We start from the raw sequence: 25,498 nt of genomic DNA, 5'->3' as shown, positions 1-25,498 counted from the left end.
GTATCTGGCTGAAGCTGTGAAAATTATTTAGCCTTTCTGGCTGTCAGTTGCCTAATGTGTAAAATGGGAATAATAATAGTACTTGCCTAGGACTAAATGAGTTAATGGAGGCAAAGCATGGAGCACAATGGCTGGCACAGAATACATACCCAATAAATATTAGCTATTATAGTTGTTATATTTGAGAATGTCAACAAGAGCTCCAGAGAAGGTATAAAAATTGTCAGGTTTTGGTAAAAAAAAAAGTTTCTCAAAGATGAAAAGTGTTATTTGTGATTATACTTTTAAATTACAAGAATAAAAAAATGATCTGGTAATAAAGATGCATAGAATATAGACTACTCTCAAAAATGAGTATATAGAATGTTTTGTTTTAACAAAAAATTAGAAGTTAATTAATGTAAAAAAAACCCAACATGCTAGCACTATGTTGCACTAAATTGAATAATAATATCATACAGAAAAGAGTGAATTGTGACTTAACAGCTAATCTGAGAGAGGTAGGAAATAGAAGTAAGGTTTAGGGACAAATTATCCAATACTTGTATTTACCCCAAAGGTAATGCCTCTTTTTTTTTTTTTTTTTTTGTGAGGAAGATCAGCTCTGAGCTAACATCCATGCTAATCCTCCTTTTTTTGCTGAGGAAGACCGGCTCTGAGCTAACATCTATTGCCAATCCTCCTCCTTTTTTTTTCCCCCAAAGCCCCAGTAGATAGTTGTATGTTGTAGTTGCACATCCCTCTAGTTGCTGTATGGGACGCAGCCTCAGCATGGCCGGAGAAGCGGTGCGTCGGTGTGCGCCCGGGATGCGAACCCGGGCCGCCAGCAGCGGAGCGCGCGCACTTAACCGCTAAGCCACGGGGCCTGCCCGGTAATGCCTCTTTCAAGTAGCAATGGATGGTTGGGATTTAACTATTGGCTGATATAAATTTGGGCTTTATCTGTAAACCCTAATTGCTCATATCCAGTCATCAGGGATAACTGGGAGGTAGCTGCATTGCAGGATAGAAGAATGTGGCTGGTTTAGACTGTTCTCAACTCCAACAAAGTGTCACATCCATCCCTGAGCTGAATGCTTAACCCTTATCTCTTCAAACACACAATGGCATATTTACTCCTGAGATATGTTGTGTTGACCTTATGATATACTTGTGTTCAATTGTAAATTGTTTTGCCAGAAATAAATATTGTGAAAGAGATCAGTTGATTTAAGAACACGAGGCTGACTTGTAGCTGTAGCTGCTTATCGGAAAACTTTGGTTAGTATCCTAGCATTCCCTGTAGAGTTCTGTAATAGCTTAAGTGTCATGCAAAACATTTTGCCATTTATCATTATAATGTAATAGAGAGGTACCTTATGGGGATGAGGTTAGAAAAGGCTTTTATATGATTACATCATGTGGTGATAGATGCTAACAATTTGCGCTTATTATGAGAACAGTTTTCTGAAGAGAATTCTTGATAAATTTTGCAATTGCTTTTCACGTGATGTATATAGATATGGCTTATATTATATCATAAATATAAATAACAAAGTTAGAAATAGGTAAGAGGGATTTAAAATTTATCTGGATAGAACAAATTGGAATTTGTGCATGTTTGCTCAGGTCTTGTTTTGATTAAAAGATGACTGGGAAGAATGGAAGAAAAGAACAATTCTAAGAAAATATTTACTAGAATTATAATCCATGCTTTTGTAATCCATGACCTCTGGAGTAAATTATTGAAGAGCACACAAGCAGAGGTCAGAAACAATATTCCTTAGGTGTTCGAGTTGGAACAATACATAGAACGATAATAATTAGATATCTAGAGCTCTATATCTGTATTCTTAAAGCTCAGATCACAGGATAAGTAACAGGGCTCGTACTACCCCTAGGAGTTCATTTTGGAGCTGCTGAGCTGAGAATAGGAGCACTTCAGAAATGAGGGTAGCAACTTCTTTCTGACTCCAGTAACTTTAGGGCTAGCCTTACCCAGGAAGAGCTCAAAGGCTCTGCTAGAACCTGCCTGTTACTCTACAGCTGGAGGGAGGTAAATGAAGTGTATGTGCACACGTTGTATTTTATTTGACTGGCTAATAAGTCAATGTCAGTCAACAAAAATTTAATGAATGTTTACTATATACTTAGTGTTGTGAAAGATACTATGAGACATCAGGAAGGCATAATACATGGCTCCTACTCACTAAATGCTATAATCAGGATTTATAACCAGGTCTACTTGACTCCTATATATTTTACTACACTATACCATTGGCTCAGCATATTTTTTATGTTATTTTATTTAATATTTATAGTAAGCTTTCAAAGAAATTATTATTTATAATTTGTGCAGAAACCTCAACCATTTCAGCAGAAGGAACCAAGTTAGTGATACAAGAAATGGAAAAGCATTTTTCAAAATTAAAGGAACTAAGTCAATTACACTCTATATATAGGCTCTTGCTTATACAGTTGTGAAAGTATTATTCTCATTTTATTTGAAGACACAGAGATCCAGAGGAAGTAAATAACCTGCCTTAGTTTTTACTGCTGGAGCAGTATATTCAGAGCTCAGGTACAAAGCCAAGTCTGTTGATTTTCCCCTATCTCGTGCTGCCTTCCTCTGGACTGGGGATTTCAGCCCGGTCTTGGCAGACAGGACTTTTTTGGGCAGCCAGGAGGAGTATATGTAGCAATGATAACCACCCATCTTTTAAGGTGATTAGAGAGATACAGGACCAGTCACCCAGCTCTTAAGGTCATTATAGAGATACTCATGTGACTCTACACAAGGCTAACCCTCCTTGGAGGGCTTTGTTTATAATAGGTACTTAATACCCTTTAGTTGAATGAGTGAATGACTTAATATCCTGATCCAGATTCTTAAATGAGACTTTTTCTTGAACCAAAAACATTTGTCTTCAAAGGGAACAAACTGTATTAGCCCAGTGTTCTGACAAATGCTTGGTGATCACTAATTTTAAAACTACTGGAGGTGAATAAGACAATCTTACCTGGAACCCATACTAGAGCACTCAATGCATGTGGGAATAGGTGCCCTTATCCCGTCTGCTTCTGGAGGATGTAGAAGCCATAGGCCAACAGTAAGCATCTTCACATTACCACTGCTTCATCATTTATCAGGGCTCATTGGTGCTCACCAGATGGGCTTTTATGAGCCAGTAGAGTTGTTTCTCTTTTTAGATAGCTTACCTACATCTTTTTTTTTTTTTAATTGTAATTTAACTCGGAAGTACCAGGAAAATGAACTGCTTGCCGTAATCATTAGTTTGAAAAGTTTAAATATCACCCATTTTGTGCGTGTTGTATTTCAAGATTTAAAAAAAGTTCATCTAAAAGGTGAAAAACAGTAGCGACAGCAGTCTTTTCCGAGAAACATCAGGTTTTCCATCGTTAATTTGTTAATACAGTACTTGTAAAGTGCTTAGAAGATGAAAAGCACTGTGTAATTAAGTGTCACCTTTCTTATCAGCACCAATAGACTGTAATCACGTTATAAGGTCATAGTCTGTCTATTTTGCTGCACTGGAGAAAGAGTTTTTTTTCCCTTATATTGTAGATATTTCTTTAGAAGAAAATACAGAAAGGAATTATTTTCCCTGAATTTCTTTCAGTGTTTCCTGCCCTTAAACTGATTGAGATTTTTTGTAGTTTCTGTGGGTTTTGTAATCTAGTCATAGGTTCGTAATGCCTGGGGGTGGGGGTGGAGGGACTGTAGGGGTCTGGCATGACAATGAAATGTAATTGTACACCTCTACTCCTAACCTCCTGTCCTTTTCTGAGTACTCTAGTTCTTGCTGTCTTAGCTGTCCTAAGGGATAGCTGTCCTTAGATGTCTACTGACCCACCAAAAACAAAACATGATTTGAACCAAGCTTTCCACCCAGACTGTTGTCCCTAAGTTTATTCTGATTTAAGCACTGCCATCCTTTTTGCTCTCAAAATTGTAAATTTGTAGTTACCATTTATCACTCTTCTCTTCAATCTCAGTTGTCTAGCCAGTTATTAAGTCTCAGAGACTTATTGGATTTGTCTCTTCTTTACCAAGACGCCAGCGATAGCCTTGGTTTTGGCCTTCTGACCACTTGTCACTTTTCAGTTTGCCTTTGTTTATATAAACACATTCTTACATTTGGAAAGGGTCCTTGAGCATCCCAGATGAAAGGTTTTTTTTCTTTAAACGAGGAATTCCATTTAAACTATGAACAACAGCCTCATATACTGTGAATAGCATTAGTTATCATTTTCTGGTGATGTTAATACCTTAAAATTCTACCATAAGTGGGAGTCTTGTCTAAGAAATTCCTAACAGTTTGTTGGGGGAGATAACTAAGTAGACTTTTTTTTCATAGTGAATTATTTATTTTGCAATTAATCAAGGTTGGCATACTCTTTAAACTTTTATATTGAAAACTCATCATTAAAAAAATTCGTAAAATTCTGAGCAATTATTTTTTTATAATACTAACACCCAACAACCTAGGGGGGAAAGGAGCAATCAATTCATATTCACATAGAGTTCCTTGAAAAATTCTCCTCTATCCTCTTTGGGTCTCTGGCTCGCTCTAAGAGTTAAACTGATTTAAGACAGATTAACAGGGGTCGGCCCCGTGGCTTAGCGGTTAAGCGCGCGCGCTCCGCTACTGGTGGCCCGGGTTCAGATCCCGGGCGTGCACCGACGCACTGCTTCTCTGGCCATGCTGAGGCTGCGTCCCACATACAGCAACTAGAAGGATGTGCAACTGTGACATACAACTATCTACTGGGGCTTTGGGGAGGAAAAAAAGGAGGAGGATTGGCAATAGATGTTAGCTCAGAGCTGGTCTTCCTCAGCAAAAAGAGGAGGATTAGCACGGATGTTAGCTCAGGGCTGATGTTCCTCACAAAAAAAAAAAAAAAAGAAAGACAGATTAACAGGAGAAAAGCATACACCTTTTTTTGAGTTTTTACACGTACATGAGAGCCTTCACAAGAGAATGAAGACCTGAAGAAGTGACCAGAGCAGGAAGCTTTTATACCTTTTAGAAAAAGAAAGAATAAATTTGCGAAGAATGGACAAGACCCAGGGGTTTAGGCTGTGGGTAGTAAATGGTGAAGAAGTAACTAGGAAGATAAAGGTTATTTTAACAGGGTTTGTTTATACTATACAGTTTTCTCAGCTCTAAATTTCCTGTCTCTGGTGATGAGGATGTTGTCTATCCTCCTGGTACAGGGAAGGTACCTTTTCACATGTAGCCATAATATCCATGGTTATTTTAGCCTTTGGTCTGTATTTACTTAAATAATATCAGAGCTTCCCACTAATCATCATTTTATCATAGCTTTTCCATTTTGGATTTCTTTGTTTTCATTCACCTTGTCTTTGATTGGAATTATCATTCAGTAGTTTTTTAAGAAGGGTTGTATTCATGTGCTTTTATTTAGGTAATGTTTTATTTGCTCTTCTGTTTTCTGAGGTCATAAAACATACTTTTTAATCTCCTGTTGTCTTATTATCTCTCTGTTATATCTGTCTTTTGAGCAAAAAAACAGAATGTTTCAACAAATTGGTCTTCCTCTCTCAAGGCCCATGCTCATACAACCTCAATCTTTAAAATAATGTAACATGTACTGCAGCCTATTGACTATATATAATATTACTATCATTTAACTCATCAGCAATAGTCATGTTTTGGGTAAAGCAAAATCTTGACATTGTCTCATTTATAATTTTTGCATTTTAAAAGTTTTTATTGTACTTTATCATAAGGACAGATCACAGACTCTTAAATGTTGAAAGTTCCTTAGAGATCTTCTAGTCAACCTTGAACCCCATGTATTTTATTTCTTCTTACAATATCTGAAAGATTACCTGACTCTTGCTTGAACTCTTCCACTGACATAGAATTCACTATTTTGGCTGAAGTTCTTTTCATTGTTGAAAATTCTTCTTACATTGAAAAGAAAGCTCTGTCATTGTCATTCCTGCTCATTAGTTGAGCAGTATGCCTATTTCCTCTTCCTTAAGAGTCTTTCAACAATTTGAAGAGATATATCTAACCCAATTCTTCTCCATTCACATTTTCCTTCTTTATAAACTCTATTTTGAAGCAAGGTTTTGAGGGAAATTTTAACTTGTAAACTTGCCTTCTTTTTAATTAACCCAATAACTTTTAAAATTACTTTACTTCCTATTTGAGAATACTGTGAAAATATAGTTTAGGAGTATGGATTGTTGTGTGAGTAAAATTATAAAGTAGAAAATCATTTGTATTAAGAATATATATGATATCTGTATAGTACAAATTCATAACTACTGAGAGGATGATATCAATGCTCATTAAATAAAAATATTACACACATGTTGAGGACTTAAATGGCAGGCCAAAAACAAAAAAAAAATCTGTGATACTACATAAAAACTATCCATTTAGGCAGGGGGCCCAGACAAATGGGGAATATAGGTTCCCTCCACAGTGGGTGAGGGGAAGACAGAACAGACTACTCACTCCATCCAATGTAGGAGATAAAATCCTCTAAAAAGCCATTCCAGGATGGAGTACCTTCGAAGATGGTTTCATCTCCAATTTCTGTGGACATCTTTGACCTTTAATATTGCTAAGTAAGTTAAGGACAAGAGGAAACATCAATGCCCTTTTTCTCCCCCCTTCTCATTTCTTTCTTTTTGTTTTTCAGAATAAATAGAAGATGGAGGAGAGATGGATTGTCCTTGTTGTGGTTTCTAAGCAGCACTGAGGAAAAGCTGTCTGTGGCAGAGTAAATGATAAAAAATGTAAGTCCTGTTTTTGAAATGTAAATCCAAATACTCTTGGTGGTCAGTATTCCTGTTAATGACCTAGTGATAATTGTCCAGAATGGAACCCAAACTGCAACATCATGAGCACACAATGTTCTCAAATTCTTGATCTGGACCACTTCTTCGACTAATGAAGCTCAAGTTTTCATTATCCTCTTTAGGCTAGTTTATTCTGTTTGCTCACACTGGTTTTATCCTTAGACAAACTAGCAGGTAATTTTCATAAGAAATGTAGTTAAAGTAGATCTCCTCCTGCTATATTTGTGCAATTAAAAAAATCTCGAGGGGCCAGCCCAGTGGTGCAAGCCATTAAGTGCACGCCCTCCTCTGCGGCAGCCCGGGGTTCGCCGGTTCGGATCCCGGGCGTGCACCGATGCACCGCTTGTTAAGCCATGCTGTGGCTGCGTCCCATATAAAGTGGAGGAAGATGGGCACAGATGTTAGCCCAGGGCCAATCTTCCTCAGCAAAAAAGAGGAGGATTGGCATCGGATGTTAGCTCAGGGCTGGTCTTCCTCACCAAAAAAAATCTTGAAATTTAAATGCAGGATTTTACATTTATTCTTGTCTATTTTTTTTTGATATTGTCATTCCAAACCACCAAGATTATTTTGAATTTTGGGGCCATCAATCATCACGCCAACAATTTATTTGGCTTTCTATGAGAACTTGACAAAAATATCTTAATGTGTCTTCATTTAGATAAAAAATTACAAAATGTTAGATGGGATGGAAGCAAGGTTGAAGCCCTGTAGCATAGCACAAAAGTCCTTCCTCTAGATGGATATTTAGCCATTAGTCCACACTCTGGGTACTTCATGCAGATCAGCTAGCCATGAATCCAAGTAACTCTACTCTCATGCAGCTAAAATTTCAGTGTTTTAGCTACATGAACCAATAAGCTCACATTTTAATGGAGAAGCATCTATAATAAAGAAGTATAATATAGACAGCATTTCTCCTAGTATAATACTCCATTCTTAAATATTAGAAGATTTTTTCCCAATTTCTTCTCTATTATTTTAATTCATATTTAATTAAGCCATTTTATCATTTATTTTTTTCCTTCCAAACTACTTCTTTATCCATTCTCATTACTCTCTACTCTATTATCATTTTGAGGCATTCTGAATGGGAAATATAATTTCACATGTGCTGATTTATAGATACATACTCAAAGGAAATAATTACTTATTGATTGTTTATATGAGAATTAAGAACCATGCCTCTTCAGCATTAAGCTTGAAGAGTTCTTAACATTTGAATGTTAGCTTTCCAAAGAAATCAAAAGAAAGCATTATTTTTTATCTTCAAAATATTGATCTATAGAAATGGAGAAATGGTTGATTTAATTTTCTTCCATTGAGATGTAATTTGTGGGATTCTAGCCTATGGGTGTAATAAGAAAAGATCAGAGGCAAAGAGATGGCAGGATGGTAGAAATTCCAAATGGTTTTAATAAAATCTTACGATCTGTCACATCAAGTGCTCTGAACCAGTTCCAGACAGAAAAAAACGATGAGTGAAAGACAAACACAGACAGGTATTGCTTAATAATGGAGGATGAGTTTGGCAGTTGGTAGACTCCATTCTCTGGTCCCAATCAGGTGGAGGATAAAGTGGATTTTCCTTTGTAGAAAAGAGAAAATAGCTCTTTTCCACCTTGATAGATGCCTGGAGATCTAGATACATCCTCAAACTTTGTCCGATATCTCAGCTCTATGGTTCTGAAATAGAGCCTGCCTGGGATGTATTGGCAGAGGTTCCTTCTTCATGCTTTAAATAAATCCTGAAAAAACAGTTCTGAATCACTACATTAGAACTCTTACACGATCTCTTGTAAAGAGTTGCGAGTAGCAGAGAAATTAAGGGAATGTATAAGGATGTCACACCAGTTAGGCTACGTAGTTAGAACTCTTTTAGATGGCAAGAGGCCAGTTATATAATTATAACATTTCTGAGTTGGAAGAGACCTTCTGATTATTTAGTCCAACCTCCTTATTTTTGGAGCTTAATGATATATTTACTTTTGGGAAAGAGTTTTCAACTTTAAAGATAATTTGGATAATATTAAAGTTCTTCATGCCAAGACAAAAGAATTAATAAATAGTATTCACTAGTTCCATTATAACAACCATAAAAATAAACATTTATTGAATGCTGGGTAGTGTTCTAAATACTTTGCATATATTAGCACATTTAGTCCTTACAATTACCATAGGAGATGGGTGTAATTTTTATATCTCATTTTTCTAACGGAGAAGCAGGGGCACATGAAGGTAAAGTAATTTGCCTAAGAACTGAGATGTGGTGGAGCCCTGGATTTGAACCTAAGAAATCTAGTTCTAGAGCTTACAACACTTAACCGCAATGCTGTCCTGCCTGTCAGGATTGTAGAGAGATAAAGCAACTACAGCTTTGAAGTATAAACTATTTGCTGGAAGTCAATCAGTGGAATAGATAATCAAGGATGCTATGTTGGTGGCAGTCCTAGATTGATAACATAAAAATCATGGATTTGTCTGAGCCCTGATGGCCTAGCAGTTAAAGTTCGGCGTGCTCCGCTTTGGCAGACTGGATTTGGTTCGTGGGTGCGGAACCACACCACTTGTCTGTCAGTAGCCATGCTGTGGTGGTGGCTCACATAGAAGAACTAGAAGGACTTACACCTAGAATATACAACTGTGTACTGTGGCTTTGGGGAGAAGAAAAAAAAGAGGAAGATTGGCAACAGATGTTAGCTCAGAGTGAAGCCTTCTCAGCAAAAAAAAAAAAAAAAAAGATGGATTTGTCAAATTTAAGTACTGTGACCGATATGTTTGGAGTTGTATAATAATTTGTCTGATTTTTGTCCCAAGTTCCTGGCATGGAGCTTCTAAAACCTTTGGAACTTCTCAAGTGATAGAAGAATCTTTGTTATTCATGAGCCCCTTGGATCACATCTGAGTTTATGCTAATGAGGGGACTCATGGTGGGCCCTTAGATAGCTTTAGGATGGGGGCTGGTTACCAGAAAGACCAATGTGACTGGTGGGTTGGGACTTTGAGCCAGCCTGACCTCAGGGGAGAGACAGAGGGCTGGAGATTGATTTAACTCATGTGGCCAGTGATTTAATCAGTCATGCTTATGTAATGAAACCCCAATAAAAACTCTGACACCAAAGCTTAGTGATGGTTCCTGGTTGGTGAACACATCAATGTGCTAGGAGAGTGATGTACCCTGATACCCTGAAGACAGGGCACAAAAGCTCTGCATTTGAGACCCTCCCAGACCTTGCCCTGTGTGTCTCTTTTGTTTGGCTGTTCCTGAGTTCTAGCCTTTATAATAAAACTATAATCATAAGTATAGTGCTTTCCTGAGTTCTGTGAGTCATTCTAGTGAATTATCAAACATTAGAGGGCTTGTGGGAACCCCTCAGGTTGTAGCCAGTTGGTCTGAAGTGAGGGCAGTCTTGTTGTAGACCGAGCCCTTTAACTTGTGGGGTCTGTATTAACTCCAGGTGATTCATACCAGAATTGAATTGAAGTACACCAACTGGGGTTGAAGCAGAGTAGGGGTGAGTAGAGATAAACATTAATCATTACTTCCTCACATCTGGTAACAAAGCTAAGACTTTATTGCATTAATTTCTGCAGTGAAGGATGTAAAGGGATGCAGAAAGTGACTTTGGTCTTGAGCTCCTCCTGGAGGATATATGTGTATATATAAGTGCATGGTGTGAGTGTGTATATAAAATTGGAACATTTTGAACTATATAAGTGGTTATAAGCTTTGATTAGAAATGAAGAAATCTTACCAAGAGAACAGAAGCTGGAACAGTTTCATTGACTTAGAATCTTCCTTTTTATTGTAAATTTATCAACACTTAGGCAGGAAGGAGCTTATGATATCACTGAATTCAACCCCCTTATTGTACTGATGAGGACATTGAAGTTATTCCATTCAGTTTTGATAACTTGTGTAAGGTCACACATCTAGTCAGGGTAGAGCTGGGAATGGATTCCAAACAGCTCTAAAGCCGAATCAGATTCTAGCATTGATGTTTTCTAGTCTACATTTCTATCCAGTAAAGAAGAGGTTGTGCATATGCAGTCATGCATTGCTTAACGACAGGGATATATTCTGAGAAGTGCGTCATTAGGTGATTTTGTCACATGAACATCATAGGGTGTACTTACACAAACCTAGATGGTGTAGCCTATTGCACACCTAGGCTATATGGTACTAATCTTATGAGACTACCATCGTATATGTGATTCATTGTTACCAAAATGTCATTATGTGGTGTATTACTGAATATTAAACATTTATATATTTGTACTCTTTATGTAAACTGGCAAGTAATATATAAATGTGTTCTTACTAAAAATTCCAACAACACAGAACAACAACCTAGAATAAATATCAAAGTTCCTTTTTCCCACGCTAATCACGATTCTCTCCCAGAGGAAGCCATTTTTACAGTTTGACATGTATTCTTCCAAATATTTTCCCATGCATTTACATACACATGGTAATATATCAGTTTGGTTAAAAGTGCTTTTCCATTAGAGAGTTCATGAATACATATCGCTCTTCAGCTTTCTTTTCACACTTATTGATAGGTATGAGGCATATTTCTATGTCAGCATTATAGCTCTAATTCATTCTTCTAACTCCTCCATGGATCATACATATTCAATTGTGTGTAAAAAAAATAAAAAGAGGACAACATTCACATCATCTGACTTGAGAGAAAACTGAAGGAGTTTCACTTTTACTTTGTGGATTTCCAATGCTTCCCTTTTATTATTGTTTGCTTCCTGTGTTCTACTTGTTCCCTGAAATGAAACAGTTTTCTCTAAATGTCTTTTGTCTCTTTCTCTTTTCTAAAAGAAATGTATTTACAATAGTTGCCTTTTGCAGCATTTTCTCACTTTAGCTTATTTAAATACTTAATCATTTGATTAACTGTAAATCCAAGTCTAATTCTTTAGGCATTTTGATGAGAAGGGAATTTATGATCATTAGGATGAGAAATTATTCATGAGTTGTGAATAAAAGAAACAGAAGAAAATGGTGTATGCTTTCCTTGTGTGTAATCATTTAAAATGTTTTTCTATGTACTTGAGCTAGCATAGCATCAGACCTTCACTGAATTATTTATTAAATATTCTTAGTACAAATTTACAATATCAAGCGGTTGTTCTCCCTAGAAAAGATTAGAAATTAAAGATGGGCTCAGTGACTGAAACCTGTTCACACAGTTTCTTCTTATTTTAATCCTACTTAAATTTTTTTGACAGAATGCATCCCCTAATTCTTGTTTCCCCTGCTTGTTCAGTTCTGATGAAGGCTGCCTGGAACTGAAATAGGTTACAAATGGAAACTTGTTTTTTATTGATTGTGATAGGTACCTTATTGCACAAATTATGGTCTCCAAAGTTTATATAGTAGATTGTATTAGTTCTTTTGTTTACAGTTGAAGGACAAGCAAGTTTCAGATGGTTTGCCAGTAGGTCCAAAATAGAAGCAGCATTTTCAGTATTTAAGTTTGATATGAAATACAAATAAGCTGAGCATAATGGCAAACACATATACATACATATGCTTTTTAATTAGAATGATTTTAATGTAAATGTTTCTGTTATATAAGCCCTTGCTATTAGTCAGTTTGCCAGTGATTAAATAAATGAGATTCATGTTATTGAAGAAAAGTTTTTGACGTGTATAAATCATCACCATATTTCTTCCATTCTTCCTCACAGCCCTCTTGAAATATAACATAATGCTAAGTTTGCCACAGCTCAAGTGTGAAAGGTTCTGTCACGCCTGACAAGAACATAAAACAAAGGGTAATAAGAAAATCAAATTAACTAATAAGGTAATACAAATTTCTCCTTCTAAAAATCTCAGTATTTCTGGAATCAATAATTTATGGCAGCAAATAATGAAAAAGGTGGATTTTACTTGGGATGTTACTAGATTTGGGACACAGATTAGCGATATACAAAAAGAAAAAGGTTTTTTTGAGGAGTGCTAACATTGAGGAGTCTTGCAGTTTTTGTTCATTGATTGCCTTACATAAGAGTATTTTGTTTTATGCTCAACACAGTGTGATATAATCGATATACATTCAAATTCTTGATGTCATAAAACATATTGAGTGAGTGATGCCCTAAGTGATTTTTTAAAAGGGAGGTAGCCTGTCCTAGTATTTAAGAACTGGGACTTTGTACTCATATAGATCTGAATTTGAAATCCAACTCTATCCATACTAGCTCTGTGCCTTTAAGCTATTTAGTTAAGCTCTCTAAACTTTAGTTTTCTCGTTTATAAAATTGAATAATGATACCTATTTGAGTAATGATACCTATCTGTAGGATTTTTGTGAGGATTAAATTGACATGTAAGAAGTGCTTAGCACCAGAATATCATCTCTATATACTCATACATGGTAGACGTTATGATTGGGGAGTTTAGGTGGGGACATTTATTACCTAGGAAATGTCACGGTTCTGTGCAAACAGAGAATCTGTCTTCAGATCTGATTCCAAGTTGAAAAGTTGTTCTTCTACACATGCATTCAACAAATATTTATTGAATATGTGCTTTGAGCCAGGCACCGTTTCAATTAGGATAGTGAACAAAGCATTCAAAGATTGGTGCCTGTATGGAGCTTATGTAGATAAAGAAAAAATGAACACAGAAATGAGATACATGAGTAAAATCTAAATTATGTTAGATGGTGACGAATGCTAAAGAGGAAATAAGAGAAGAGGGATAGACAATGTTGAGAGGAACTTCCGATTTTAGACAGCATGGCCAGAGAAATTTTCACTAAGAAAATAACATTTGAGCAAAGATCTAAAAGAGATGGTGGAGAGAGCCAAAAGGATCTTTGGGGAATAATTCCTGCCAGGCTCTGAGGTGAGAGTAAAGTTGGTGTGTTCAGGAAATAGCAAATAGGCCACTGTTGCTGGAGTATGGTGGGGCTGAGACAGAGAGAGAAATGGGGCCAGGTTGTACAGAACCTTGTAGGCTATTGTAAAGACTTTGGCTTTTATTTGACATGAGATAGGAAGCTATGGAAAAATTTTTGAGCAGAGGAGTGACATGATCTGACTTAAATTTTAAAACTATCACTCAAGGCTGTTGTGTTGAGTGTAGTACAGGGCGATGTTGCTGGGGGGAGGCAGGAAGAACAGTTAGGAAGCTTTTGTAATAATCTAGGGACAAGAGAATGGTGACCTAAACCAAACTGATAGCAGCTGAGAAGACAAGAAGTGGTTAGATTCTGGATTGAAGTTTGAAGGTAGAGTAGATTGGATTTGCTGATGGATCAGATGTAGGGGGTGAGATAAAGAGAGGAGTCAAGGATGACTCTGATGAATTTGACCTACATAACTAAAAAAATAGGATTGCTATTTAGTGAGAGAGAGAAACCTATGGGGAGAGCAAGTTTGGAGGGAAAAATCAGGAACTCATTCTTGGACATGTTAAGTTTAAGATGTCTATTAGATATCCAAGCAGAGACAGTTAAAGGAAGAGGTATAGGCTGGAGATGTACATTTTGGAATCATCATGACATAGATGATATTTAAAGCCGTGAGACTGGGTAAGATTACCTAGGGAGTGAGGGTGGAGATAAAAATGAAGTCCAAGGACTTAGACCTGAGATACTCCAAAATTTGGAGGATAAAGACTTGAGGAAGAACTGGCAAACTGAGTGAGAAGGAGGGACCAGAAGGAAGGAGTAAGTGCAGGAGTGAAATGAAGAAAATATTTCAAGGATCAATGGTGCCAAATCCTGTTATGGCATGTAAGATGAGGATTGAGAATTAACTATTGGATTCAACAACTGACCGTTGGGTTTCTTCCCATGAAAGTAAGTTTGTTACTCTACCTCACTTGCCCATAGCAAGCAGGAAAAATGATGATTCAGCAAAGAGAACACATTCCAGTTAGAAAGACAGAAAGCTGCAGCAATATAGATTCCTTGCCAGGACTTGTAGAGAAATTGGAATGAGGCAAAAACTTTCTGAGCAATCAGCTAGTAAAGACTCAATTATTAAAGATCAGACTTTGAATAAGTGCATTAGTAGGGGTCAGGACTTAGTTATGAGCAAGCAGCTGACCCTCCAGTGCAGACCAGGTAAATGAGACAATGCCAGCATGATACACATCATCTGGATCTGAACTATTCACTCAGCCACGCTGATTAAGGGAATCATGATTAGCAATGGCGTGGAAGCTTAAAGAACTGCACTGGAATCCTAGCTCCCTTGCGTTTTTAGCTGTGTGATCTTGGGAAAGTTGATTGTTCTCCATGACCTCCAGTGTTCTTGTCTGTATAACTGGTATAGTGAGTATTGTCATGAAATTAAATGGGAAAATGCCTGTCTTAAATAAGTCCTAAATAAATGATATTATTGTCATTAAGGGTATTTAAAATATCAAGGAAAGTTCATTACCTATACTACAATTCATTGTTTTGAACTATTTAACATCTGGTTAGTTTGATTACTGAGAAAGAATGTTTCGCTTTCATTTTTATACATCAAACCAATGTGTCAAAAATAGAGAAAATATAATATAGCTCATGGATACTTATTAGTACCTAGCCAGACAATGAGAAGACACTTAACTGAATGTACTAAATTGTGCTCTATAGTTAACGGAGGAGCAAAAACAATGGAATTCATAATCCTTCCTTTAAAGTGCTCATAGTTGGAGTGAAACAATGATCTGAAAATAATTACCAAAGTGTAAAACGATAGGACTGGACTAGATCTATGTGTCTCAAAATATGTGTCATGATAATTAGATATGATTTCAAAAAGGATTTGGTAGTCAAGCAAATTGAGAGCTTACTTGGCCATTCTCCATGTACATATAGTGTAATTACTGATATGGTTGGGTTTATATCTACATTCTTGCTATCTTTTTCTATTTGTTCTTTTTTCCTGCCTTCTTTACATAAATTACTTTTAAATTTTAATTGCTTCATTGACTTTTCAGATATGCCTCAGCATTTTTTTTGTGGTTAGTCTAAGAATTATAATATGAATCTTTAACTTATCACCATCTACCTTGAATTAATACTAAACCATTTTGCAATGTAAGAAACTTACAAAGGTATACTACATTTAGCTCACTCCCACCTTTGTGCTATTTTTGTCATGTATTTTTTCTGTGTATGTTATAAATTACACAATACATTGTTGACATTTTTGCTTTAACAGTTAATTTTCTGTGAAGATGTTAAATATAGTCTTTTATAATTATGCACATAGTTACCACTTCTGCAAATCTGGGTTTTCATCTGGGATCATTTTTCAGCTTGAAGAACTTCCCTTAGTAATTTTTGAGGTGTGGGTCTGTTGGTAATGAATTCTTTCAGTTTTGAAAAATATCTTTATTTCATCTTAATTTCTGTAGGATATAGGATTCTAGATTGACTTTTTTTTCCTGTCAGCATTTAAATAGCACCCTGTTTATGATGACAAGTTGTGTTACTCTTAAATTACTGTTGGTTCTCTCAATATATGTCTTTTTTTCTCTGGCTGTTTTTAAGATGCTTACTTTAAATTTTATTTTCAGCAGCTTAATTATGATGTCCCTGGTATAGTATTCTCTATATTTATTCTGATTGATATTTGTTAAGCATTGTGAATCTTTGGATTGATGATTTTCATAAATTTTGAAAAAATTTTGGCCATTTTTTTTCATATTTTTTCTCTCATAGTCTATTTTCTTCTTCTCAGATTCCAATTCCATGTACGTTATTGAATCACAAGTCTCTGGGGCTTTGGTATTATTTGGCTTTAATTATTTTATCTCCCTCTTCTTCAGATTGGGTAATTCTCTTCATCTGCCTACAAGTTCACTGATCCTTTATTCTACTATGCCCAGTCTATTTTTAAGCCCATCCAATGAGCACTTTAAGTTTAACATTTTTAATTTCTAGGATTTTCCATTTTTTTACAACTTCTATTTCTTTGCTGAAATCCCTATTTGATTACCCATTTTGTCCATTTTTTCCTCTCTTCTCTAAATATTTATAATAGTTATTTAAAAACCCAAGTCTGTTAGTGACAACATCTTGATTAACTGTGGATCTGCTTCTATTGACTTTTTTCTCTCTTGATTATAGGTTACAGTTTCAAGCTTTAGCCCATGTCTCATAATTTTTGATTGTATGCTGGATATTGTATGTGAAAAACAGTAAAGGTTGAATTAGTTTTCTTTTTCTTTCATAGAGGACATGCCTTTTCCTTTGTGAGGAAGCACAAATGAAGGGTTGATATTTTTTATTTTGTTAGAGTTAACCTGGGTCAGTGCTAGGTTGAAGCTGTAACTTCTGATCATCTCTGTTTTTAAATATCTTATGGATGAGTTCAGTCTCACTCCTTGAGCAGGACTTTGTGACTCATGAACTAGAAGTCTATGATATCTCCCTCTGCTTTTGAGCTCTTCCCTCAGCTGCTGTGTACTTAGTAGGATTGGGGAAGAATTTTTGGATCAGGAAGCTTAGCATTACATTTGGGGCTCTTTTAGATTTTACACCATCTGTCTAATCATACAGTACAATTTTGTTTGGTTTTCTCCTTGTCTCGGCAAAGAAACGCACATGGCAGACCAGCTCCTCTACGTCTTTTATATCTGCAGATAGGACATACCCTCACTATGAAAGCAGTCACCAGTCTTGGGTCACCTAGAAACAGCTCACTGTTCTCTGGAATTTTGACTTCTTCGTGTCTACTGTTCTTTGATGGCTTTAAAGAAAAGCATACTTTTTAGTTTATCTGGTGTTTTCTTGTTATGGCAGGAGCAATGTTCTTTTATGATTTTATACATTCTAAGTAGAAGTGGAGTTGTAGAATTTAATTTGATACCTTTAATAATAAAAGAGGTTGATAAAAGTTCTTCATTAAAGTTACTTTGATAATACTTACACTCAGGGGGCTATTCAAATCAGTGTAGTAGAGAAGCGATTAAGACAGACATTGGCTAGTACAGCCACTGGTGAGAGGATTGACATATTTTAAAATAGCACTGCTATGATGAAGAAAATAGGTATAAAGATAGATTGATTATGAAAGTCTGATGAAATAGTGAATGAAATAAGCATTTTAAACTTTGCATTTCAAATGCAAGTTTAACCAATACAGCTCTCATTCTGAATGGCATTAGCAATATCAGGTTCAAAGTAATAGATAATTTTTTTTTCTGTACCTATTATCTGTCTAGTATTTGAGAGAAGTCGTGCCATGAGCAAGTATTTCCTATCTTTTGACTAGTTATACTCTACACCAGTTAGAGGGGCTTTGCTGTTATACTGGCTGAAATTCTGCTCTTGAAAATTCTGTCAGTTGGCACTGTGTAAAATGAGTTCCCCAGTGGAAAAATAGAGGCTCAGCTTCCTTTATAGATTTTGTTCACAACGGGAGGCAGAGGCTGTGATCCCTAACCTGCTGGCAGCCCAGCGATGTAAATCAGGCGCTTTCACTTCAGTCAACTTCACCTACAGTGAATGAAATCCAGGTCTTTAAATAACATGTGGCTGGGCTGTGGTTTCATTGCTCTGACAGAACGTGATCTAAGCTGTCAGTTTCTAATCTAAGGAAAGAGAGAAAAGGAGGAGGAAATGACAATGAAGCATTTCATTTCTTTTGGGAAGAAGGCAGGATGTAATGCTCCAATAAATAAATGAATAAATAAAATAACTATATTTGGAGGTGGATTTTAGAGTCCTTGCCAATTTGGCCCTACCTAGAATCTCTGTGGCCATTTGCATTTTAGTGTCTTTACCCTAAACTTGAAGATATTCATCAGCAGAATGTAGTACCTTTTTTTTTTTTTAAACCTTTTATGTTCATGACAGTACATTTTTTTTGTGTGTGTGTGAGGAAGATCAGCCCTCAGCTAACATCCATGCCAGTCCTCCTCTTTTTGCCAAGGAACATGGGCCCTGAGCTAACATCCGTGCCCATCTTCCTCCACTTTATGTGGGATGCCGCCACAGCATGGCCTGACAAGCAGTGCGTCGGTGCGCACCCGGGATCCCAACCCGGGCCGCCAGCAGCGGAGCGCGCGCACTTAACCGCTACACCATCGGGCTGGCCCCTCATGACAGTACACTTTGTGAAGACAGAACTTTGATCCTAACCTCACACTTAAGAGTGCATTTCTGAATCCATGCTTTAAAAAAATATGCTATATCTTCAAAAGAGGAAAAAATAAGAGCAAGGACTACCTACTACCATTATATCCACTTACTAAGTGCAATGCTCTGTAGTAAACATATCAAATAGTTTAAGAAAATGCTGGAGGGAAATCTGACACCTTTGGACATATTGTAATAAGTGGACATATAAGACAAGAAAAAAATTTTGTACTATTGGTAAGCAGTAGATATAAATAACAAAAAATGATATTTTTCAGGTTGAAACAGTACTTTTTGAGGAAATATCTAAGCACTTAGGTGAAAGAGACTGTTGTACAATTCCACAGATAGGCAGATTTTAAATCTCCAAAAAGAGGTAAAAGAAAGATGTTTTTAACTCCAGAGGTCCTGATGTGTGTGTTTGTGTACATGTGACACAAATCATGAAACCATCCCTAAGTTCTAAAGACTTTCTAAAGAATTCTAAAGAATTTTTCTGACATAATTCCTAAAATGTTCATTTACAGTTTTACTGAGTGTTTCACTTTGTCTGTACTTTCTCTGTACTTGTTTCTCCAATGTTCTGGAATTAAACTCATCTTTCAGATTTTCTGCTTCTATGCTAGAGGAATGTGGGATTTGTTGGTAGCAGTATACTTAGAAATTTAAATGTAAACCCAGGAAAAATTTATCCTCTGCAAGAGACAGGTCCAAAACATTTTGGACACTGGAAAATGGACAAAAGTAGTCTTTTCTGGGCAGAAAAGCTCAAATGATTAACTCAGCTGATATTTCCTATTTGTCCTTCCAGATCCACTTTCCACCTTTCTCCATCCTGTTCTCTGTCCCAGGAGGCTGATCTGTATGGCTCCCATTGCCTTTGTCTTCAGACAGGTTTGGCCAGTGAGGGGCTCTGGTAAATGATCGGAGGGAAGGAGAAGAGTGCTGAGGAGTTATTTGTTTCGCTGGGTTCCTTCCTGTGAGGTTGCCTCTCAACAGAAGTCTCTGGTCCTCCTGAGGGATTCTTCTCTACTTGACTCTCTCCCTCCGGATTCCAGTGGCCGCTGCTTCCCTTATTCATTCTGGCGTAGGGATGGTCACAGTCAGGCTACTACCAGCCGTGGATGATTCTCCTATATATTGGGGTTCCCCAACAGCATTTTCTTTGTAATTAATCCCATTATAAAGAAACTCTTCTCAAATTAGCCTATTTCAAATGTGCCACTATATCTTGTTGGGATTCTGGTAAAAATTCTATTTATCCACAAGAAAGCAGAATTATTAAGGATCTGTATAACAAGCGCACAGTGTTGTTAGATTTACACTGGACCAGTGTTTAATGCTTAATCTCACAAAAAGGAAAAGAACAATGTTATTTTCTATTACCTAGAAGAATATTAAATAAAGACTGTTAGGATTTCAAAGAACATGTGACTACCATGCTTTTATGAATTTGTTCTTAAGGACAATAAACTTGTGTGTATGCAGCCAACAGCTTGATACTTGAGTACCAGCTTTCACTTTTTCTTCATGGAGGTATGTCTGCTTTCAAATCTTTCTTGATTCTTGTGAAAACACAGCTTAAAAAAAAAACCTAATTATTTCATGAAACACAATTATCATTTAAATGGAAACACAATGATTTTGCATTATATTTTAGAAAGACTTTTTTTGTGTGTGAGGAAAATCAACCCTGAGCTAACATTCGTTGCCAGTCCTCCTCTTTTTGCTGAAGAAGATTGGCCCTGGGCTAACGTCCATGCCCTTCTTCCTCTACTTTATATGGGACACTGCCACAGCATGGCTTGACAAGCGGTGTGTCAGTGCAAGCCCGGGATCCGAACCTGTGAACCCTGGGCCGCTGAAGTGGAGCATAGCACTTAACCGCTTGTGCCACCAGACCGACCCCTAGAAAGACTTCTTTGATGGTGAGGTCTGCTTAACCATGGAAATTAAATTAGAGAGACTGTGGAATTTTATTTCTGAAGGAGATAATAGTGAAAACAGAATGCATTTTTTACCCCTGAAGTTGATTTGGGTAGGTTCAGAGCTAGAAAGGGTGAAGTGGCTTTTTTTCCCAAATGATCTTCTTCCTAGATATACAGGAGTCACCTGAAATCAATACAACAGTTTTAATTCAAGGAGTATTTTTATTAAGTGTCTAGCCTGTGCTGGAGCCTGTACCAGGTGGTAGAGACAGTGTGCAGGACCTCCAGGAGATTATAGGCTAGCAGAAAAGACAAATGTGGCATTTCCAATGGGATGAGTATTATGCAAGAAGCATGAGAAAAATCTAGGGTTCTCATGAGAAAGGAAGCCAATCATATTTTCCTAAACCATTACATCTAGTTATCCAAGTTAGAAACCTGACAGTCATTCTTGAACTTTTTTTTTTTTTATGAGGAAGATTAGCCCTGAGCTAACATCTGTTGCCAATCCTCCTCTTTTTGCTGAGGAAGACTGGCCTTGGGCTAACATCCGTGCCCGTCTTCCTCTATTTTATATGGGATGCCACCACAGCATGACTTAATAAGTGGTGTACAGCTCTGCGCCCGGGATCCGAACCTGCGAACCCCGGGCCACCGAAGCAGAGTGTGCGAGCTTAACCACTATGCCACCAGGCTGGCCCCCCATTCTTGAATTTTGACCTCCAATAGTCAGTCACCAAATTGTACCTATTTTGTATCTTATCACTGTCCCCATTTCTACATCCTTATGACCACTGTCCTAGTTGAAGTCCTCATCATTTCTCTTCCGGCGTCCTGCACCTAACCCTGCTTTCAGTCTTGCCCTTCAAATCCATTTTTCACATTGTCATTAAAATGTTCTATCTGGGGCGGAGTCAAGATGGCGGCGTAAGCAGACTCTGAACTCACCTCCTCCCGTGGACACAGCCAATTTACAACTACTCGTGGAAAAATTACCCCTGAGACAGAACTGAAACCTGGATAAGAGGAACTCCTACAACAACGGACAATCCTAACTGGGGTAGAAGAGGCAGAGACTCCCTTCTGGAGAGGAAAAACGCCGCCTTCACAAGCCACCAGCGTCACGGCCGCCTGGGAGCAGCTCACAGGTATGCAGCCTCCCTGGAGGTGCGGGGCCCTGAGCCGGGGAGCGCCCCCGCTGTGGGCATTTTGTGGACCCAGCACAATCGACACCAGTGGCATAATATCTGACTTTGCCTGCTACTAAAACATTGGGGAGCACCCCCAGAAAACCCGATTCACAAAGAAACTAAAACTGGCTCTTAAAGGGCCCGTGCACAAACTCACCCGTTCCAGAAAGCATCCTAAAATCACCAGAAAGAAAGGTGCACAGTGCTTTGGTGATAAGAGACTCACCTAATAGGCCCTGAGCGCATCTCGGTGAGGGGTGAGACCTCTCCAGGGACTGGGACATTGGCGGCAGCCATTGTTGTGGCCTGGTGTGAGCGTGCTGACACAGACGCCATTGGAGTTCTCCCTGAGGCCAGCTAGCCCAGGGTCTGCTCCACTCGCTAGAGCACCGATTTAATCCAGCTCAGCCAGGGCAGGCAGCCCACCCTAGAGACTGGCCCCACCCAACAACAAGCCCTCAGGCAATGTGTGGGCCTGCATAGATTGGTGACTGGATTCTCTGCAGCCTGGCAACTGAGCTGACTTGAGCGGGGCAGGGTGTGCACAAGGAGCGGGTGGAGAGTGTGGGGCGGTGGCGGAGTGTGTGGGGCTCCCGCGGTGGAGAGACTGGGTCCGCTTGGGGAGGTCGGGGCACTCACACGGGGCAGGACTGTGTTGACTGTGTGTGTGGACCTGTGGGCGGCAGGGCTTGTCAGCTGCAGAAGACTTGTGCTTCTCAAAGACCCACATAGGAGGTTTGCCCCACCTTCCAAAGCCTGAAACAATTGGGTGCTCCTGTGCCTGAGGCCAGCCCCACCCAGCTGCAATCCTCAGAGAGCTGACAAGAGACGTAATACGCTAGAGGCTTGCAGCAATTGTAAGGCCCTGAGCCTAACAACCTGCCACGCTGGGGGCCTACTCACTTAAAAGAAATACTGCAACACAAATGTGGTATTAGAACTTACAGCCAACTGTGCTGGGGTGCCCCACACTGATAAAGAGACTGAAGGGCCCACAACAACTACAAGCAGCTGAGCATTACAACAGCTGGCCAGGAGCATAACTCAGCCTCCCTGGGCGCCTATAGGGAGAGCTAACAGGCCACAATAGAAGGACACACGTAGCCCACATAGGGGCCACCCCTGGAACATTGAGAACTGAGGGAAGCACACTGGAAGCTTCCTAAGGCATCACTTACATAAGGTCACCTATCCAAGAGCAGGAGACGTAGCTGACCTACCTAATACCTAGACACAAGCACAGGGAAAGAGGCAAAATGAGGAGGCAAAAGAATACATTCCAAGTAAGGGAACAGGACAAAACCCCAGAAAAGGAACTAAGTGAAACAGAAATGAGCAACCTACCCGACAGAGAGTTCAAAATAAGACTGTTAAGGATGCTCACTGATCTAGGGAGGAGAATAGATGACCTCAGTGAGAATGTCAACAAAGAAATGGAAGATATAGAAAGGAAGCAATCAGAAATGAAGAATACAATACTGGAAATGAAAAATTCATTAGAGGGACTCAAAAGCAGAGTAGAGGATACAGAAGAACGGATCTGTGAGCTGGAAGAAAGACTAGAAGAAATTACCCAAGGTGAACAGGTAAAAGAGAAAAGAATTAAAAAGAGTGAGGACAGTCTAAGGGACCTCTGGGACAACATCAAGCACACTAACATCCGTGTTATAGGTGTCCCGGAAGGAGTAGAGCGAGACAAGGGGGCAGAGAATCTATTTCAAGAAATAATAGATGAAAACTTCCCTAACCTAAGGAAGGAAACAGACATCCAGGTACAAAAAGCACAGAGAGCCCCAAACAAGATAAACCCAAAGAGGCCCACACCAAGACACATCATAATCAAAATGTCCAGAATTAAAGATAAAGAGAGAATCCTAAAAGCCGCAAGAGAATGTCAAGTTACATACAAAGGAAACCCCAGAAGGCTATCAGCTGACTTCTCAGCAGAAACCTTACAGGCTAGAAGAGAATGGCACGATATATCTAAAGTGCTAAAAGGAAAAAACTTACAGTCAAGAAGACTCTACCCAGCAAGGTTATCATTCAAAATGGAAGGAGAGATCAAAATTTTCCCAGATAAGCAAAAATTAAAGGAGTTAGTCACCAAGAAACCAGTGCTACAAGAAATGTTAAAGGGACTGATTTAAGGGGAAAAGAGAAGACCACAAATAGGAAAAATTATCTATTTCCATGATTAGAACGTAATGGATACAAATGCACAAAAAAGAGGTTAGATGTGATATTAAAAACATAAAAGGAGGGAGGAGGGGAGTTAAAGAGTAGAGCCTTCAGACAGAGGTCAAACTAAAGTGACCATCAATTCTGTATAGAAGAAGTAAGGAACAGAGAAGGACTACTAAAACACTGAGAAAAAAAAAAAAAGTTAAAAAATGGCAGTAAGTACATACTTATCAATAGGGACTTTAAACGTCAATGGACTAAATGCTCCAATTAAAAGGCATAGGGTGGCTGACTGGATAAAAAAACAAGACCCATATATATGCTGCATACAAGAGACAGAGTTCAGACCTAAAGACACTCACAAACTGAAAGTGAAGGGATGGAAAAAGATACTCCACGCAAATGGCAATGAAAAGAAAGCTGGGGTAGCAGTACTCATATCAGACAAAATAGACTTTAAAACAAAAACCGTAAAAAGAGACAAAGAAGGGCATTACATATGATCAAGGGAACAATCCAACAAGAGGATGTAACACTTGTAAATATCTATGCACCCAATGTAGGTGCACCTAAATATATAAAGCAATTATTAACAGACATAAAAACAGAAATAGACAGTAACACAATAATAGTAGGGGACTTTAACACTCCACTTACACCAACGGATAGATCATCCAAACAGAAGATCAATAAGGAAACATTGGCCTTAAACGACACACTAGAACAGATGGACCTAGTAGGTATATACAGAGCATTCCATCCAAAAACAGAAGAATACACGTTCTTTTCAAATGCACATAGAACATTCTCCAGGATTGATCACATATTAGGCCACAAAACAAGTCTCCATAAATTTAAGAAGATTGAAATAATACCAAGCATCTTTTCTGACCACAAAGGTATGAAACTAGAAATCAACTATAGGAAGAAAATCAGAAAAGCCACAAATACATGGAGATTAAACAAAATGCTACTGAACAACGACTGGGTTAACAAAGAAATCAAAGAAGAAATCAAAAAATACCTGGAGACAAATGAAAATGAAAATACGACATGCCAGAATTTATGGGATACAGCAAAAGTGGTTCTAAGGGGGAAGTTTATAGCGATACAGGCCTATCTCAACAAACAAGAAAAATCTCAAATAAACAATCTAACAATGCACCTAAAGGAACTGGAAAAAGAAGAACAAACAAAGCCCAAAATCAGTAGAAGAAGTTAAATAATAAAAATCAGAGCAGAAATAAATGA

The 25,498-nt window shown here is 38.0% G+C and overlaps 1 protein-coding gene across 3 annotated transcripts in view; it reads left to right on the top strand.

The window, feature by feature from the left end:
- METTL4 (methyltransferase 4, N6-adenosine) overlaps positions 1-25,498 on the top strand; it is a 315,176-nt gene that overhangs the window by 114,658 nt on the left and 175,020 nt on the right. For 2 of the 3 annotated variants that reach the window (XM_058556870.1, XM_058556868.1), the window contains one exon: positions 6,682-6,743. Coding sequence is in view for 1 of the 3 variants with exons in the window: in XM_058556868.1 (XP_058412851.1) it covers positions 6,682-6,686 (5 nt within the window). In the remaining 2 variants the exon portion in view is untranslated. Of the gene's footprint in view, positions 1-6,681; positions 6,779-25,498 lie in introns of those variants that run through there. The other variant, XR_009222413.1, reaches the window with a different exon arrangement.

This window comes from Diceros bicornis, chromosome 16 (assembly GCF_020826845.1).
Source record: "Diceros bicornis minor isolate mBicDic1 chromosome 16, mDicBic1.mat.cur, whole genome shotgun sequence".
Classification (NCBI taxonomy): Eukaryota; Metazoa; Chordata; class Mammalia; order Perissodactyla; family Rhinocerotidae; genus Diceros; species Diceros bicornis.
This window is presented reverse-complemented; position numbering and strand designations above follow the sequence as displayed.